At 45.3% G+C, this 17,257-nt stretch overlaps 1 protein-coding gene across 1 annotated transcript; it reads left to right on the forward strand.

The window, feature by feature from the left end:
• The first annotated feature begins 1,647 nt into the window (after positions 1-1,647).
• gpx3 (glutathione peroxidase 3) lies at positions 1,648-16,592 on the forward strand. The gene is made up of 5 exons (XM_066667028.1): positions 1,648-1,853; positions 10,487-10,637; positions 11,311-11,428; positions 13,969-14,068; positions 15,343-16,592. The coding sequence occupies exons 1-5, from the start codon at positions 1,764-1,766 to the stop codon at positions 15,565-15,567; spliced, it is 684 nt and encodes a 227-aa protein (XP_066523125.1). The 5' UTR covers positions 1,648-1,763; the 3' UTR covers positions 15,568-16,592.
• The last annotated feature ends 665 nt before the right edge of the window (positions 16,593-17,257 follow it).

Raw genomic sequence — 17,257 nt, forward strand, 5'->3', positions numbered from 1 at the left:
AGTGCACTTGAAAGGAAGGAATCAACTCCAGCTTGAACAACTCAGCTAAAAGGACACATTCTCCAGCTGATAAAGCTCCTCTAACAAATAAACAAACACTCATTAGTTGAAACAGTTACGAAGGGAGCTCTCCGGATCTTTCTTTATCTGAGCTTGCTTTTGTGCTCTACCTAATGACCAGTTTCCTCTAGATGTTTGTTCCTTTGGTACCGTTTCCTGGGGCTGCACTTGTCTGGAAACACATAGTTTACTAAACTGAGGATGCCCTGTGAAGGACTGGCGCCCCCTCCAGGGTGTATTCCTGCCTTGCGCCCAATGATTCCAGGTAGGCTCTGGACCCACCGCGACCCTGAACTGGATAAGGGTTACAGACAATGAATGTATGAATGTACATGGTGTGATTGAAGGGTAGGGGAGAGGGAGTGTGTGAGTAACTGGTGACATCACAGCTGTGTTTATTGTTATTTTTTATGACTGTTTGGGGGTATTGTCTTACATTTGCATCTTCTTTATTGTTGTGTTGGTGCTGTTTCTTCCATTTTGTGTACCGCATACATTCAGGCGGCTCCCTCCCGATGTTCACCCCTATCCAGTGTCTGTCTCAGTGAGTCTCTGTCAAGTATTTTCAAAACATAACTCTTAAAACTACAAATGTATTCTGAGCTGTGATCCCAGGTAAAATGTAAAGTGCCAGAATGTATGTGTTTGGTGTTTTATCATTTCGTTTGCTTCAGAGTCCTGTGTTGTTCTTGTTTCAGTTTTACTTTAACATTTTATTGTATTTATTAATATATTGTAGCACCTTGTATCCTCAGTTCATTCATTCATTCATTATCTGTAAGCGCTTATCCAGTTCAGGGTCGCGGTGGGTCCAGAGCCTACCTGGAATCACTGGGCGCAAGGCGGGGACACTCCCTGGAGGGGGCGCCAGTCCTTCACAGGGCAACACAGACACACATTCACTCACACCTATGGACACTTGATATATATATAGGAAAGATAGAAAAAGGTGGACTGGTCAAAGGAGTACTGTTTGGTTCTTCATTTTGTGTGCAGTGGCCCATAGGTCTATATCTATCTATCTATCTATAGGATTAGAGAGAGGGAGGTAATTTACTAGGTAAACAGCACTATTAAAATGCTTAAAAGCTCTTTGTTGCCACAGGGGGAAGCAGTGTGAGTGTTTCAGGATGCAGCATGTTTTTCACCACTCTGTCACCAGGGTGTGTGCTCTCTCCTCAAACAATCCGTCACCTTCAGTCAACAGAGTGTGTCATAAACACAGTGACACACACACACCAAATAGCATTCTCTTTAACTCTTTCTCTCCTATGCACACACACACAAACACATAAACACACTCTCACACACATCCCTTTATCTCTCTCTCTCTCTCTCTCTCTCTCTCTCTCTCTCTCTCTCTCTCTCTCTCTGTCTACCTGTCTCTTCCTCTCTCCCTTTCTCGTATTTCCTTCACTATTCAAATTAGATTTATTGGAGTTACTATCTCAGGTACACTTTGAGTTAAACTCTCTCGCTCTCTCTCTCTCTCACACACACACACACTCCCTTTCTGAACAGACTGATCTGATTGGCTCTAGAGGGACTTGCGTCACTGTGTTTTGCTCTGAGGACAGAGAGAGAGAGAGAGAGAGAGAGAGAGAGAGAGAGGAGTAAGAGTTGGGAGTATAGAGAGAAGGAAAGAAAGAAAGCAAGAGATAGAGGGAAGACTACAGAGAAAAAGAGAGACAGAGCTCCTGCTGATGGAGTGCTGTAGACAGTCGTGTCACTCTCTGCTGCTACTGCTGCTTTTGCCTTTACTGCAGACCTGCACGACATCCTCCAACACACAGGTAACACACACACACACACACACACACACACACACACACAGGTAACACACTCAATACACATGCATAACACATACACAAAGGTAACACACACACACACACACACACACAGGTAACACACTCGATACACATACATAACACACACACATAGGTAACACACTCGATACACATACATAACACACACACACACAGGTAACACACTCGATACACATACATAACACACACACAGAGGTTACACACTCGATATACATACATAACACACACACACACACAGGTAACACACTCGATACACATACATAACACACAGGTAACACACTCGATACACATACATAACACACACACACACAGGTAACACACTCGATACACATACATAACACACACACACACAGGTAACACACTCGATACACATACATAACACACACACAGAGGTTACACACTCGATATACATACATAACACACACACACAGGTAACACACTCGATATACATACATAACACACACACACACACAGGTAACACACTCGATACACATACATAACACACACACACACACAGGTAACACACTCGATATACATACATAACACACACACACACACAGGTAACACACTCGATACACATACATAACACACAGGTAACACACTCGATACACATACATAACACACACACACACAGGTAACACACTCGATACACATACATAACACACACACACACAGGTAACACACTCGATACACATACATAACACACACACACACAGGTAACACACTCGATACACATACATAACACACACACAGAGGTTACACACTCGATATACATACATAACACACACACACACAGGTAACACACTCGATATACATACATAACACACACACACACACAGGTAACACACTCGATACACATACATAACACACAGGTAACACACTCGATATACATACATAACACACACACACACAGGTAACACACTCGATACACATACATAACACACAGGTAACACACTCGATACACATACATAACACACACACACACAGGTAACACACTCGATACACATACATAACACACAGGTAACACACTCGATATACATACATAACACACACACACACACAGGTAACACACTCGATACACATACATAACACACAGGTAACACACTCGATACACATACATAACACACACACACACAGGTAACACACTCGATACACATACATAACACACAGGTAACACACTCGATATACATACATAACACACACACACACACAGGTAACACACTCGATACACATACATAACACACAGGTAACACACTCGATACACATACATAACACACACACACACAGGTAACACACTCGATACACATACATAACACACAGGTAACACACTCGATATACATACATAACACACACACACACAGGTAACACACTCGATACACATACATAACACACAGGTAACACACTCGATATACATACATAACACACACACACACAGGTAACACACTCGATACACATACATAACACACAGGTAACACACTCGATATACATACATAACACACACACACACAGGTAACACACTCGATACACATACATAACACACACACACACAGGTAACACACTCGATACACATACATAACACACAGGTAACACACTCGATATACATACATAACACACAGGTAACACACTCGATACACATATATAACACACAGGTAACACACTCAATATACATACATAACACACACACACAGGTAACACACTCGATACACATACATAACACACACACACACACACAGGTAACACACTCGATACACATACATAACACACACACACACACAGGTAACACACTCGATACACATACACACACAGGTAACACACTCGATACACATACATAACACACACACACACAGGTAACACACTCGATACACATACATAACACATACACACACGGGTAACACACTCGATACACATACATAACATACACACATGGGTAACACACTCAATACACATGCATAACACATACACAAAGGTAACACACACACACACACACAGGTAACACACTCAATAAAAATACATAACACATACACACAGGTAACACTCAAAATACAGGTAACACATACACACACACAGGTAATACACACACAAAAAATACATACACACACAGGTAATACACATATAACACACACATGTAATACACACACACACACAGGTAATTCCTACACACAGGTAACACAGACACACAATTAACACACTCCACATACAGGTAACATATACACACCCAACAGACAGACAGGAAACATACACACAACACAGGTATCACAAAAAACACAGGTACCTTATACACACACACAGGTAACACATACACAATATACACACATAACACAGACACACACAACAAAACATGGTTGGGACTTACCATAGACTTCCACTATACTGACCTTAACCTAAACATAGCCCTTACCTTTACATTTACACCAGCCTCCCCCACACTGACACTCAGAGCAAGAGCTGTATCAACAATGACTCTAATTAATACATGTTATATATAAAACATGTTATGTGTATGTCAATTAAATTTCTGTTAGTGCATAGCTTTGATCATGGATCCATTCGGCTCACTGCTTGTCGACAGAACATGGCACGTAATGGACACATCTCTCCTCAGATGTGGTAATACGTCTCTTACAGTACTTGTGTTCGTTTGTAAAGGTCATATACTCATGATTCTTAATTTGTTTCTCTATTGATTAGTTGTATGTTTGTTTTTATCTTATCTGTTTCTATGGGAACAAGCAGCTCAGTCCAGTTGCCCTGGAAACGCTGTTAATGGAGATGAAGAAGTGGCGTTGTTTTAGCGTGAGGTCAGGAGACAGAGAGAGCAGTGAGTCTGAGCTTCTACAGGCAGCTCCCGTAAAAGTACAGGGACCTGTAGTAGATTTAATTTCATGACTGAGGTCGATTGAGACCAGTTTCCCGCCATTTTGCTAGCCATTCCCTCTTAAAAACCCCTCTAGTGAAAATCAAGTGTTTAGCTTTGCTAGCCATGTCCATGTGGTGGTGGGATACACTACAATACACTACATGACAGTCACAAACAGGGGGATTCAGACAGCCCGGGTTTCTTATGTCATAAACCTAAGGATCCAATCATGTCAACTTTGGAGGCAAGATCTTAGTGTAGACATTATGTAGTTTTATGTCTTGGAACTAACCTCTACACCTGATGAGTTTTTAAGTGAGTTTGAAGTAATCTGTAAAGCTTTATTGTTTCCAACACTTTAAATATATATAAACACTTAATAGCCCCCTGCAAGGTGTGTTCCCGCCTTGCGCCCAATGATTCCAGGTAGGTTCTCGACCCACCGCGACCCTGAATGTCACGCCTTCGTCCTGTCATGTCTGTTGTCCCCGGCCATGTGCTTTTAGCACATGGCTATGTTTTGTTTATGTCCTTGTCTCCGCCCTCGTCCCGCCTCTGTTCCGCCGCCTCGTCTGTCATTTGTTAACCTGTCCCCTCGTTATCTGTCCAGGTGTGTCTCGTTTGTGTTAGTATTTAAGCCCTTTTGTCTCGTGTCCTGTTTGTCGTTCATTTCACATTCACATTTCTCCTTTGTCATGTCGGTCATGTTATCTGTCTGTCTCCGTAGTTTCCCTCGTCGTCGTTTCGTTTCCCAGTCTAGTCTGTCTCTGTGATAGTTTCGTTTCATTTCGTGTTTTGTTGTTTCCTTTGTATCTTGTCTTTGTTTTGCTTTATTAAACTGTCCGCGTTTTAGCAAATGCGTCCGCCTCAGTCAGTTCGCTCCGTGATTCCTGACAGAATGAACGACCGCAAGGACGCAGCTAGCGCGGATTATTACCTCAAAGGGTGTGCCGTTCGCCGGACTCCATTCCGCACAGGCCCCAAAGATCCTGTGGGGGAGGCTTTGAAAGCGGCCTCGGAATGGAGTCGCCGGCTCCAGCTCCTGCCTGGCGCTGTTCCGGATCCTATAGCGGAGGAGTCGACTCGGGAATCGAGTAGTTGCGCCAGCGGGAGTCGAAAGAGTCGGCGGAAGAAGCGTGCTGGAGTTCCCCCCTCGCTGGAGGATTACCCCCTCAGGTCCGGGGAAATTTTTGGGGGGGGCGTTAAGGGTAGGGGCTGTTAGCCTCACCTCCGTAGCTCTGAGGTCGGAGGCTAACAGGGGCGCACCTCGAGGGGATCTAATGGGTGCGCCTGTGGAACCCCCTAAACCCTTTACAGCTCCAGCGCGAGCCCGGCGAGCAGCACAAACCCCTGTCCTCGAGAGCGCGGGGCGCGCCTCTCCTGTCTTTGTGAGCGCGACGCGCGCCTCTCCTGTCTCCGTGGACGTCGTCGAACGTTCTCCAGTCTCCGTGGACGACGTCGCAGATTCATCTGCCTCCGTGGTCGTCGTCGCACGTTCTCCTGTCTCCGTGGACGACGTCGCAGATTCCTCTGCCTCCGTGGACGTCGTCGCACTGTCTCCTGTCTCCTTGGACGTCGTCGCAGGTCCCCCTGCCTCCTTGGACGTCGTCGCAGGTCCCCCTGCCTCCTTGGACGTCGTCGCAGGTCCCCCTGTCTCCTTGGACGTCGTCGCAGCCCCCCCTGTCTCCTTGGACGTCGTCGCAGGCCCCCTGCCTCCGTGGACGACGTCGCAGGTTCCCCTGCCTCCGTGGACGACGTCGCAGGTTCCCCTGCCTCCGTGGACGACGTCGCAGGTTCCCCTGCCCCCGTGGACGTCGCTGCGGGGCTTCCTATCTCGGTAATGGCGGCACCCGCCGCTCCTGTCTCGGTAATGGCGGCACCCGCCGCTCCTGTCTCGGTAATGGCGGCACCCGCCGCTCCTGTCTCGGTAATGGCGGCACCCGCCGCTCCTGTCCCCGTGACTGTGGCTACGGCCGCTCCTGTCCCCGTGACTGTGGCTACGGCCGCTCCTGTCCCCGTGACTGTGGCTACGGCCGCTCCTGTCTATGTCCGTAGGTCGGCCCGAAGGACTTCAGGGCCGATCCCCAGAACTGTGCCCAGGCTGGTTCCTCAGACTGCCCCACAGACATTAGCCAGTCCTGGGCACCCCCCTGTTATATTGGTTCCCCTGTCTGTCCCTGTCTTGGTTCCTGTCTCTGTCCTTGTCCCTGTGCCCGTGTCTGCCTTTTTCTCTGTCCCTGTACCTGTTACTGTATTCATGTCTGTCCCCGTAAACGTCTTGGTCCCTGTTCCCCTGTCAAGTCCAGTCCCCTGTCAGTCCTGTCCAGTCCCCGTTTCAACCCTCTGTCTTGTCTCATGTCCAGTCCCCTGTTAGTCCTGTCCAGTCCCCTTTTCAACCCTCTGTCTTGTCCCCGTTCCAACCCTCGGTCCTGTCTCAAGTCCCATCTCCTGTCCAGTCCCCTGTCAGTCCTGTCCAGTTCCTGTTTCAACCCTCTGTCTTGTCTCATGTCCAGTTCCCGTATCCGTCCAATGTCCAGTCACCTGTCTTGTCTCCGGTCCAGTTTCCCTTTCAATCCCCTGTCCAGTCTCCAGTCCCGTCTCCGTTTCAGTCTAGTGTCATGTCACCTGTCCTGTCTTCTGTCCAGTCACGTACCCCTGTCCAGTCACATACCCCTGTCCAGTCTAATGTTCCTATCCTGTCCAGTGTCTTGTCACCAGTCTCTGCTCCCGTTCAGTCCCAGCACTTAGTCCCGTCATCTGTCCTGTCTCCGGTCCAGTCCTTGTTCCCTTCCAGTGTCTTGTCTAATGTAAAGCACCCCATCCAGTCTCATGTGTCCAGTCCATTCCAGTCTTTTGTTACCTCCCTTTGTCAGTCACCTGTCATGTCCCATGTCCCGTCTCGTATATTCGGTCCTGTTGTGTCCCCAGCTCCAGTGTCTGTTCCCGTATTGTCCTGAGTCCTGTCACCCGTTGGTTTGTTGTCCTGTCTTGTTTTCCATGCCCTCTCCTGTGCCAGCTCCTGGGGGGTTTAGGAGTACGCGCCCGGGAGTTGCGCGTTCTTGGGGGGGGCATCTGTCACGCCTTCGTCCTGTCATGTCTGTTGTCCCCGGCCATGTGCTTTTAGCACATGGCTATGATTTGTTTATGTCCTTGTCTCCGCCTTCGTCCCGCCTCTGTTCCGCCGCCTCGTCTGTCATTTGTTAACCCGTCCCCTCGTTATCTGTCCAGGTGTGTCTCGTTTGTGTTAGTATTTAAGCCCTTTTGTCTCGTGTCCTGTTTGTCGTTCATTTCACATTCACATTTCTCCTTTGTCATGTCGGTCATGTTATCTGTCTGTCTCCGTAGTTTCCCTCGTCGTCGTTTCGTTTCCCAGTCTAGTCTGTCTCTGTGATAGTTTCGTTTCATTTCGTGTTTTGTTGTTTCCTTTGTATCTTGTCTTTGCTTTGCTTTATTAAACTGTCCGCGTTTTAGCAAATGCGTCCGCCTCAGTCAGTTCGCTCCGTGATTCCTGACACTGAACTGAACATACCCTTGTATGATTATTTAATTACATCTCATCTGTGATGTTTTTCCCCTAGTGTGTGTAAACATACCTGGCCTGTAAAGCTGACTCTGAATGTGAATGATTCACTTCATTTAAGCTAGTCTTAGTCCCTTCTTAGTCACCTTGTCTTTCAGTGTGAAAGACTGTTGTTTTCATGTTTTCCTGAGCACTCTACAGTAAATGCTAAGTAAAAAGTTTGGACTGCAGCCTGAGTCAAAATAATAAGGATGGTTCCTATAGTAATGCCAAACCGTCTCATGTTTCTGATCCTAACACTCACTGGAAAAGTACAGTAGAGGTACATTATGTTCACTAAAGGTACATTACATTCTTTTCTCCAGAAGGTGAGGTGAATGTGTGTATTTTTTGGAATGGGGCGCATCATCAGTAGAACAAGTTACCACCACAGTGACAGTTTCTCTGACCGTGTACCTCATGAAAAAGCAAGCTCCAAAGCCTTAATAACTTAACATAATAACTTTTTTCAAGCACATCGTGGGGGCACAGTAGTGTGGGTGCAGTGCTGCTGAGATGCATATTCCTCCACCTGTGTTTATAAATGTGCCCTATAAATATTTATCCCTCTTCTTAGGCAGGATGCCACAGCGAGGTGACGGACCGATTTGTATCAGACGTTGCTCAATTCACGGTTTGAAAATATTGACCAAATGTTAGCCCCATGCAATGTTTGAATGCTCTCTCTGTATTTATTTTAGGTGTCGGTCATGTGTTTGTTTGACTTGTGGAAGCTTAGAGACACATGTGTAGAACAGTACTCTTGAGCCACACTGATTTCTGTATGTGGATGTATTCGGATATGGGATATGGCTGTAATAAGAAGTGCTCTTTGCTACTAACCACAGTGACCTAAGATAATACAGTTGTTATCATTGTTTTTAAAGTAGAAAATACTGACATTTGTGGGTATCTTTAGTGGCTTGTGTGGCGTCACACCGGTGATTCACAAGGCATTCTTAAAGGCTCAGCAGCAGCGATATGAAAGTGTCAAACAAATAAACACAGTGGGATTTGAGTTCCTAACTTGTGTTTATTGATAGTCAGAAAACATGTTATTTCTTACTAATTCAAGGAATAAGGTTTAAAAGACCATTGGTCCCCCCCCCAACGGTGTTGGGAAACTCTAATAGGCGTCTTGCCTGTTACGTAGATGGTGGACAACAACTCTAGAAGCTGCACTTAATTTAATGTAAAATGACGAAAAGGTGTGTTGTTCTTGGCTGCAATCATTCAATGTACAGTGGGACATCTGGGCACAAATGGCCCAAAGATCCCAAAATATCCAGAAAATGGACTAAATTTATCAACTTTAAACGCGCACTTTGGAAAGGACCCTCCGCTCACTCCGTTATCTGTAGCTCATTTCACTGGCGCTTTTCCAACAATATGGGCATGTAAGGACACCAACGAAAGGTGTTCAAGAGCCTCTGTAACATGGAGGTAAACAGGGTGAGGACACTCACTTCGCCTGTTTTAGTTGGTGTTAGTTAACGTTAGCTTGACTCGCTAAACTCGGTGGCTCAGATTATACTCGGCTACGTAGCTGCATTACGGAGGTTTATAGTGTCGGATGAATTCGAGTTCGACTTCGATCACATTTACAAGAATAACGGTACCTCTACATTTGAGTTTAGCTTATTGCTAGGCTATTGTCATGAATAATGTTGGTTATTTAGCTAGATACTGTCATAACAGTCAGTCATAACGGTGTTTTACCGCGGCGTTGTTCAGCTGTTGTCCACCGGTGACGTCACGATTGCGTTCAAGAATTTTCGTAGTGAGCTCTGGTTTTTCCGTTAATTTAATAAAATTGTCAGTTTTAAAGCAAATTAAGCTGCTATTTTCATTTTAATTCACACTTATTTATGTCAGTAACTACAATAATGTGAAATATTCATGGAGGTCCATTAAGTGGTGCTTAGCCTTTAACACTGGGTTTGGAGTGTGCCTCTTAAATCTTGATTTCAAGGGCTATATAGCCCTTACACTTCGCCCCACCCAGCCCTGTAGGTGAAACGGAGGGACAGGGCTAAGAGGTAGGGCCAGTAGGTGAAGTGGGTTTGACTCTTTGAAACTCTCACATTCCTGTGTATATTCTTCATCCGATCCTTATTCCCAGCTTTAAATCTCACACTTCGATGTAGTACATAACTAATTTCATGTCCTGTTTCTGCTCTACAGGTATGTAACCGAGAGGTGGACGGCTCCATATACAGTTATGGAGCGAACGCTTTAAACGAAAGTATGTACATTCCGTTGCAACAGTACGAAGGGAAGTACGTCCTCATCGTCAATGTGGCCACCTTCTGAGGACTCACCTTCCAGTATGTGGGTAAGAGAGAGAGAGAGAGAGAATCATTTAAAAGCGTAGGAAGCTCATCCAAGGACACTGACCCTGCCCACATATTTGAGCTGGTCCAAATGTTACTAGAAGTGTTTGAGCATGAGTTTAACCCTTGCTGGCATTTTACTGAGACTGGTGCGCTGACTGAGACACTGAATTTACTCAGCTCTTATGTGTACTACGACTCCACATTAATGAAATGCATATCCAAATGTACAGACAGTCAGCTGTGCACTCCCGCTCCACATAATCTCAAATAGAAAAAGCATATAATCAAATGGCACAGTCTGGAGCAGCTGTACTAGAGCCAAGGATCACCATGGCCATAAACAAATATTGGCCAGAGGAGTGTAAAGGTATAAACCCCTACAGCAGTGGGCTGTAGTGCAGAACTGGATTCTTTGTAGAGATGGAGCTCCATCACATTTTACAGAAATGTTCTAAATAATCTACAGCCTTCCCAGAAGAGCAGAGTCTGCTTCTGCAACAAAGGGGATCATGCTCCATATTGATATCCATCATTTCAGAGGAGTTTGTTTAGCCACAAAATGTGTTCTTGAGTAAATAAAGTACACTTTTGGATCAGTTAAGTTCAGCCTGTTTGGGTTTTTTTCAGTGTACCGACAAATAACCAACGCTCCTTTTTCTTCTTCCAATTTAGAACTGAATGCACTACACAATGAACTGAAGCATCTCAGCTTCACCATTCTCGGATTTCCCTGCAACCAGTTCGGGAAACAGGAGCCTGGAGCCAACCATGAAATCCTGCCTACCTTAAAGTGAGTAGTTTTTAAAAGTATAGCCTTTAGCTTGAGTATTTTTTTTAAGCCTAAGTCTCACATCACCATAGGAACCACTGCCAGATGTCCATCAGTCAGCGATTTTTAATCAGACCGCTGCACACGGACCGGAAGATCGGTTTCTCAACAGTTATGTGACCTCGCAGCGACTGGTCCTCTGACACTCCATTGTTTCTGAGCCCAAACCTGCATTCATCACGTCGTGAGTCCGGCTCGTATTATGTGTCAGGTTGCCTTAAGGCTACCACTGCACTCAATAACATAAAGCCATGGTTTGGCAAAAAAAAAAAAAAAAATGTTGAAGTCCATTGTCTGGTACATGTTGGATGTTTGTGTGAAATAGACTGAGCCACACTTATATACAGCTTCCGAATGAACACTAGAGCCAATAAAACCAAAGCAGTGTAGTTCAAAATACCACAAGGATCAAACCCCACAGCGGCATTGGACTGGATTGGTCTGTTGGTGGGTTCCAGATTCTCAGATTAATGTGCACATGAACTGAACAAGTGATCTTTCATAATTTGTGGCAATTGGGAGAGATGACTCACCATTTCTCTCAGACAAAGAAATGATGAAACATTTAATAGTGCACAAGAAAAGGACGTTATTTCATATGACTGGGTGCAAGAAACTAAGAACTCGACCTTTGTTTGTTACGACATCTGTAAGTTTAGAGAAGAACATGCGCGTCATATTTAAGTAAGATGAAAGTGAATCTGACTTGATATGTTGACTTGACAGCTGCCACATGGGAGGACTCCCTCCTGCAACTTTACAAGGCTGATTTTTTATAGACAAGGTGCAATATACAATGTACAATTTACAATTGTCCAAATGGTCATCTTTATCAATAGTGATCCATACGACCATAGTGCGGAACAGTTGTTGTGCTGACTCCGTGTTGCTGCCTCCAACCTCACACTTGGATATACCCTGCCGTCTTGTTTGCACTTTAAGTGCATAAACTTGCGAAACTATGAATCTCTTAAAGTCTGGCTGGGCAGAAGATCTGTTTAAATGTCACCCAAATGTTTCTTTTGGGTGACTGTCTGTGAGGAGTGTGGTGTGTTCTCCCTGTGTCTGCGTGGGTTTCCTCCGGGTGACTGTCTGTGAGGAGTGTGGTGTGTTCTCCCTGTGTCTGCGTGGGTTTTCTCCAGGTGACTGTCTGTGAGGAGTGTGGTGTGTTCTCTCTGTGTCTGCGTGGGTTTCCTCCGGGTGCTCCCGTTTCCTCCCACAGTCCAAGGTCCAGGACTCAAAAGTGTCCGTAGGTGTGAGTGACTGTGACTGTGTGTTGCCCTGTGAAGGAATGGCGCCCCCTCCAGGGTGTATTCCCACCTTGCGCCCAATGATTCCAGGTAGGCTCTGGACCCACCGCGACCCTGAACTGGATAAGCGCTTATAGATAGTGGATGAATGAATGTTCATCATGACGATGTTAAAAGCACGCTATAATGTAGTATATCATCTGACCCAGAGGTATTTTTTAACCCAAACAGATGATTAAATAAACAACAGCCCAATGTTTGGCGCAGTGCTAAAGTAAACCAGAAACGGACAAAGTTCGCTTCAGGGTCGACTGTCAATGACCGATTCCACCTGCTGACCAGGTACCACAAATCACAGAGTGTTGTCGAACCAGGAAGGAGGAGCCTGCACGTTTTCTTCATCCACTGCTTCTGCATCCACGTGGGTGTGTGAGGAGACAGTTCACAGACTGCCCTTCTCCTCAGAGCCTGGGGTCCCGGGGGAACGTTGTGTCATTTCACTGTGTACTTGTGTTTGATATGACAAATAAAAGCTCTGACTCTCTGTTTCTTGTCAAACTGCTGCTTACAGAGCACCACTGGACAGTTCACTGAGCTTATAGGAGAACTGCACACTTCTGTTATGTTAAGACATCACACTGAGTGATGGGGTAGAATGAGAGCGAGGACTGTAATCTCTTGGATTCCCAGGCACAGAGAGCTTGAATGACTCACAGCCTTTCAGTGACAGGCTAACACACTGAGACCTGCGTCACTCAGAAGTGTGCAATGGGTGCTTTTAAAAACAATATAATATTCATTCATTCATTCATTATCTGTAAGCCTTATCCAGTTCAGGATCGTGGTGGGTCCAGAGCCTACCTGGAATCATTGGGCGCAAGGCGGGAATACACCCTGGAGGGGGCGCCAGTCCTTCACAGGGCAACACACACTCACACATTCACTCACACACTACAATATAATATTTTGTCTCTGAAATTCATTTTTTCAGACACGGTATATAGTTGTATAAAACAGTATATAACTGATGTGGTATAGTCTTCCACTTCCTGTTAGCTAGCTATGCTACATTAGCATTGTAGGCTCAGTGTAAAACTAAACATCTTTGCTGACGGACTGCACTTGAATTAGGGGAACACTGTGCAACTTAAAATGTTACTTAAGTCATATTTCTTCAGCTCTGTTCCTGTCAGCCCTGTGCTATGTTAGCTATCTGTGTTAGCTCTCTCAGTGTTTTTTTTCTGTTCACAGGTACGTCCGCCCAGGCAACGGCTTCACTCCCAATTTCCAGCTTTTTGAACGAGGCGATGTGAACGGAGAACACGAGCAAAGCCTTTTCACCTTCCTGAAGGTAAAGACACGCCCCTTCACACGACACTGCGCTGCTTCTGCCAGAATACGTGAAATCAACTTTACGATATTTCCCTGTTATCCAGAGGAAACAAACGTAGAAAACGTAGATCTGTTTAATGTAGGGTGACCAGACGTCCTCTTTTATCCGGACATTTACCTAGACTTAAAAAAATGTCCGGGATTTTGTTTTTCTAGAGCTTACATAGAACTTCGAGAAGTTTCGTTCACAAACTAGTCCCGCCCTCCCCTACTCCGATTGGTTCGCTTGAGTGAGAAGGAGGCGTGGTGAAGTAGCCTAAAATCTTCTGATTGGACGGTCTGAGTGTAGAGCTACCGTTATTGGTCGATAACCTTCTCTGTAAACATTTAATTGGTCAGTTCATCCACATTTGGTGCCTTGGATGTTTCACACTGAAGCCATGAGGCTAATAAATTATAATGAAAGCTAATTCCATAATCTTTTAGCATCTTGTAAAATGCATGGCTTAATTCTCATATTCATGCATTGAAGATGTGTGGAAAGGTGATATGAAGGAGTTTGTCTCCTCTTTACGTAGATGAGCATTAGGTAAGGTACCAATGTTGGATTATTGAATCCAGAATAGCGTGCCGGGTGTGGCCATTTATTCCCCTCTAACTGACAGTTAGCATTGAGCATGGTGTTCTTAGGCTTGTGTGCAAGTCTAACAGATTATTTCAGGTTGACAAGCAGTGTGTAGGGGTCTACAAACACACAGGCTGTGACTGAAATGGCTTCCTGACCCTTCATTAGTTTTGTGCTATATAGTGACGCACTATTTAGTTTACAATTTAATTGGTTTAGCAGAGCTAAGAAACACAAGTGACACTTCCACTGTCCGTTGCTTAGTAACAAAGAAACCTGCAGTGCATTTTGGTCCAAATTCAGCTCATGATGGAGTGCTACGAGGTCTACTATCAATTACGAGTGCATTGTGGGAGATTGTAGCGCCCTCTTTTTATCACTTCAAACTTGGTATGATTTCACAAGAGCGATGACTATAACAGACCTTTAAACCTGAATTTCACAAGCACAGTCATTGCAGAGTCACACTTGCAGCCCAGCTATGGACTGAAGACAGTGACCAGGCAAACACTGCTCCTAATCCTTTCATCAGGGCCGGGAAATGTAGAGCTTTAAGGCCAGGGCTCCGCTGCCTTGGAAACCCCATCTGGCCGATTGAGCGGGGGATTTAAATTAAGGTGGGATTAACGTAATCCTTCCTCTCTCTCTCTCTCTCTCTCTCTCATTAGAACGCCTGCCCACCTGTGGGCGACAGCTTTGGAAACCCCACCGGGCGGCTGTTTTGGGATCCACTGAAGGTCAATGACATCAAGTGGAACTTTGAGAAGTTTCTGGTGGGTCCGGACGGGAAGCCCATGATGAGGTGGTTTCCAAGGGTCCCGGTGTCCGAAGTCCGTTCTGACATCATCCGTCTCCTCCAGCAGCATTTTTCCCAGCAGTATTCCCAACAGTAACTCCAAAATCTGCAGCCTACTTTAGATTAATCCTATGTCTATTTAACATTGTAAGATTGCATTCCAGAAATGGTCAATATTCATTTAGAAAAATGTACAAGTAAACATTCTTATTTCAGTGTTTTAAAGGGCCACAGCACTGGACACACAGGGTTCTTCCAAAGCTGCACAAACACAATCTGGTTCAATGAAAGGCTTAAAAATGTGAACCAAGGGCCTCATTGACTTAAAACTGATCCTAAAAGTGGAAAAGTACATATTAAACCTTTAATAAAACAGAAAATCTAGTACCGATTTGAACATTGGGCTTGTTTCCCAGACCCAAATAAAGCCTAATCCTAGACTACAAATACATTCAGTGGAGATCCACCATTGATGCAGAAATATAGTCTCTAGATTCAGCTTTAAGGAGCCATCAGCCATGTTCTCTAGCGATTTTCATGAAGCGGTCATTACACTGACCCCTAGTGACCAGGAGGTCTCAGATTCTGTCCTCAGCCTAATTTTAACCCACTCTAAGAAGCATATCGTAGCACATTCAGGGGCTACACAGCAGTTTGATCATAATAAATAACCCCCTACTGGTGAAACTGACTGTTGACTCCTTTAATCCAAATCCCAGTCTTTATTTTTCAAATAAATTAAAAAGCATTTGAGTCCATTTATAAACGAGCCCTGAAAATAGACCTGACCCGTCCAGTGCTGTGGCCCTCCACCAGTGACCGTGAAGGATGCAGCTTCTACACAGAGTGAGGTGATGGGGCACGGCTGGGCGGAGGACCTGGAGACGAGGCGTGTTGATGAAGGTCAGGTTTGAAAGCAGACTCTGCAAAGCCTGACCGGAGGCTTGGAGGCAGATCGGGCTCTTCAGTGCATTCGGGCCGCTTTGCCACATCCATTAAAGCCACGCCCATTCTCCTGACCACTCCCCCCAGCCCTGCCTCAGACCTGAGCGGACGTCCCAACAATAAAGCTTTCAGTGCAAGATCTCGTGTCCTGTTCTTCCCCCCCCCCACCCCTTTATCTACCTTAAGAATGTCCACTGGGCTGAGATCCTGGGAACGTACACAGACTGAGCTCAGTGGTGAGAATTAATTATATTTCAACAGGCCAAAGTGGTCTTGAAGGCTAAGCAGCAGCTCTATGAAAGTGTCAAACAAATAAACACAGTGGGATTTGAGTTCCTAACTTGTGTTTATTGATAGTCAGAAAACATGTTATTTCTTACTAATTCAAGGAATAAGGTTTAAAAGACCGTTGGTGTTGGGAAACTGTAATAGGCGTCTTGCCTGTGACGTAGATGGTGGACAACAACTCTAGAAGTTGCACTTAATTTAATGCAAAATGAGGAAAAGGTGTGTTGTTTCTGGCTGCAATCATTCAATGTACAGTGGGACATCTGTGCACAAATGGCCCAAAGATCCCAAAATATCCCGAAAATGGACTAAATTTGTCAACTTTAAACGGGCACTTTGGAAAGGACCCTCCGCTCACTCCGTTATCTGTAGCTCATTTCACTGGCGCTTTTCCAACAATATGGGCATGTAAGGACACCAACGAAAGGTGTTCAAGAGCCTCTGTAACATGGAGGTAAACAGGGTAAGGACACTCACTTCGCCTGTTTTAGTTGGTGTTAGTTAACGTTAGCTTGACTCGCTAAACTCGGTGTCTCAGATTATACTCGGCTACG

Source organism: Hoplias malabaricus, chromosome 4 (assembly GCF_029633855.1).
Source record: "Hoplias malabaricus isolate fHopMal1 chromosome 4, fHopMal1.hap1, whole genome shotgun sequence".
Classification (NCBI taxonomy): Eukaryota; Metazoa; Chordata; class Actinopteri; order Characiformes; family Erythrinidae; genus Hoplias; species Hoplias malabaricus.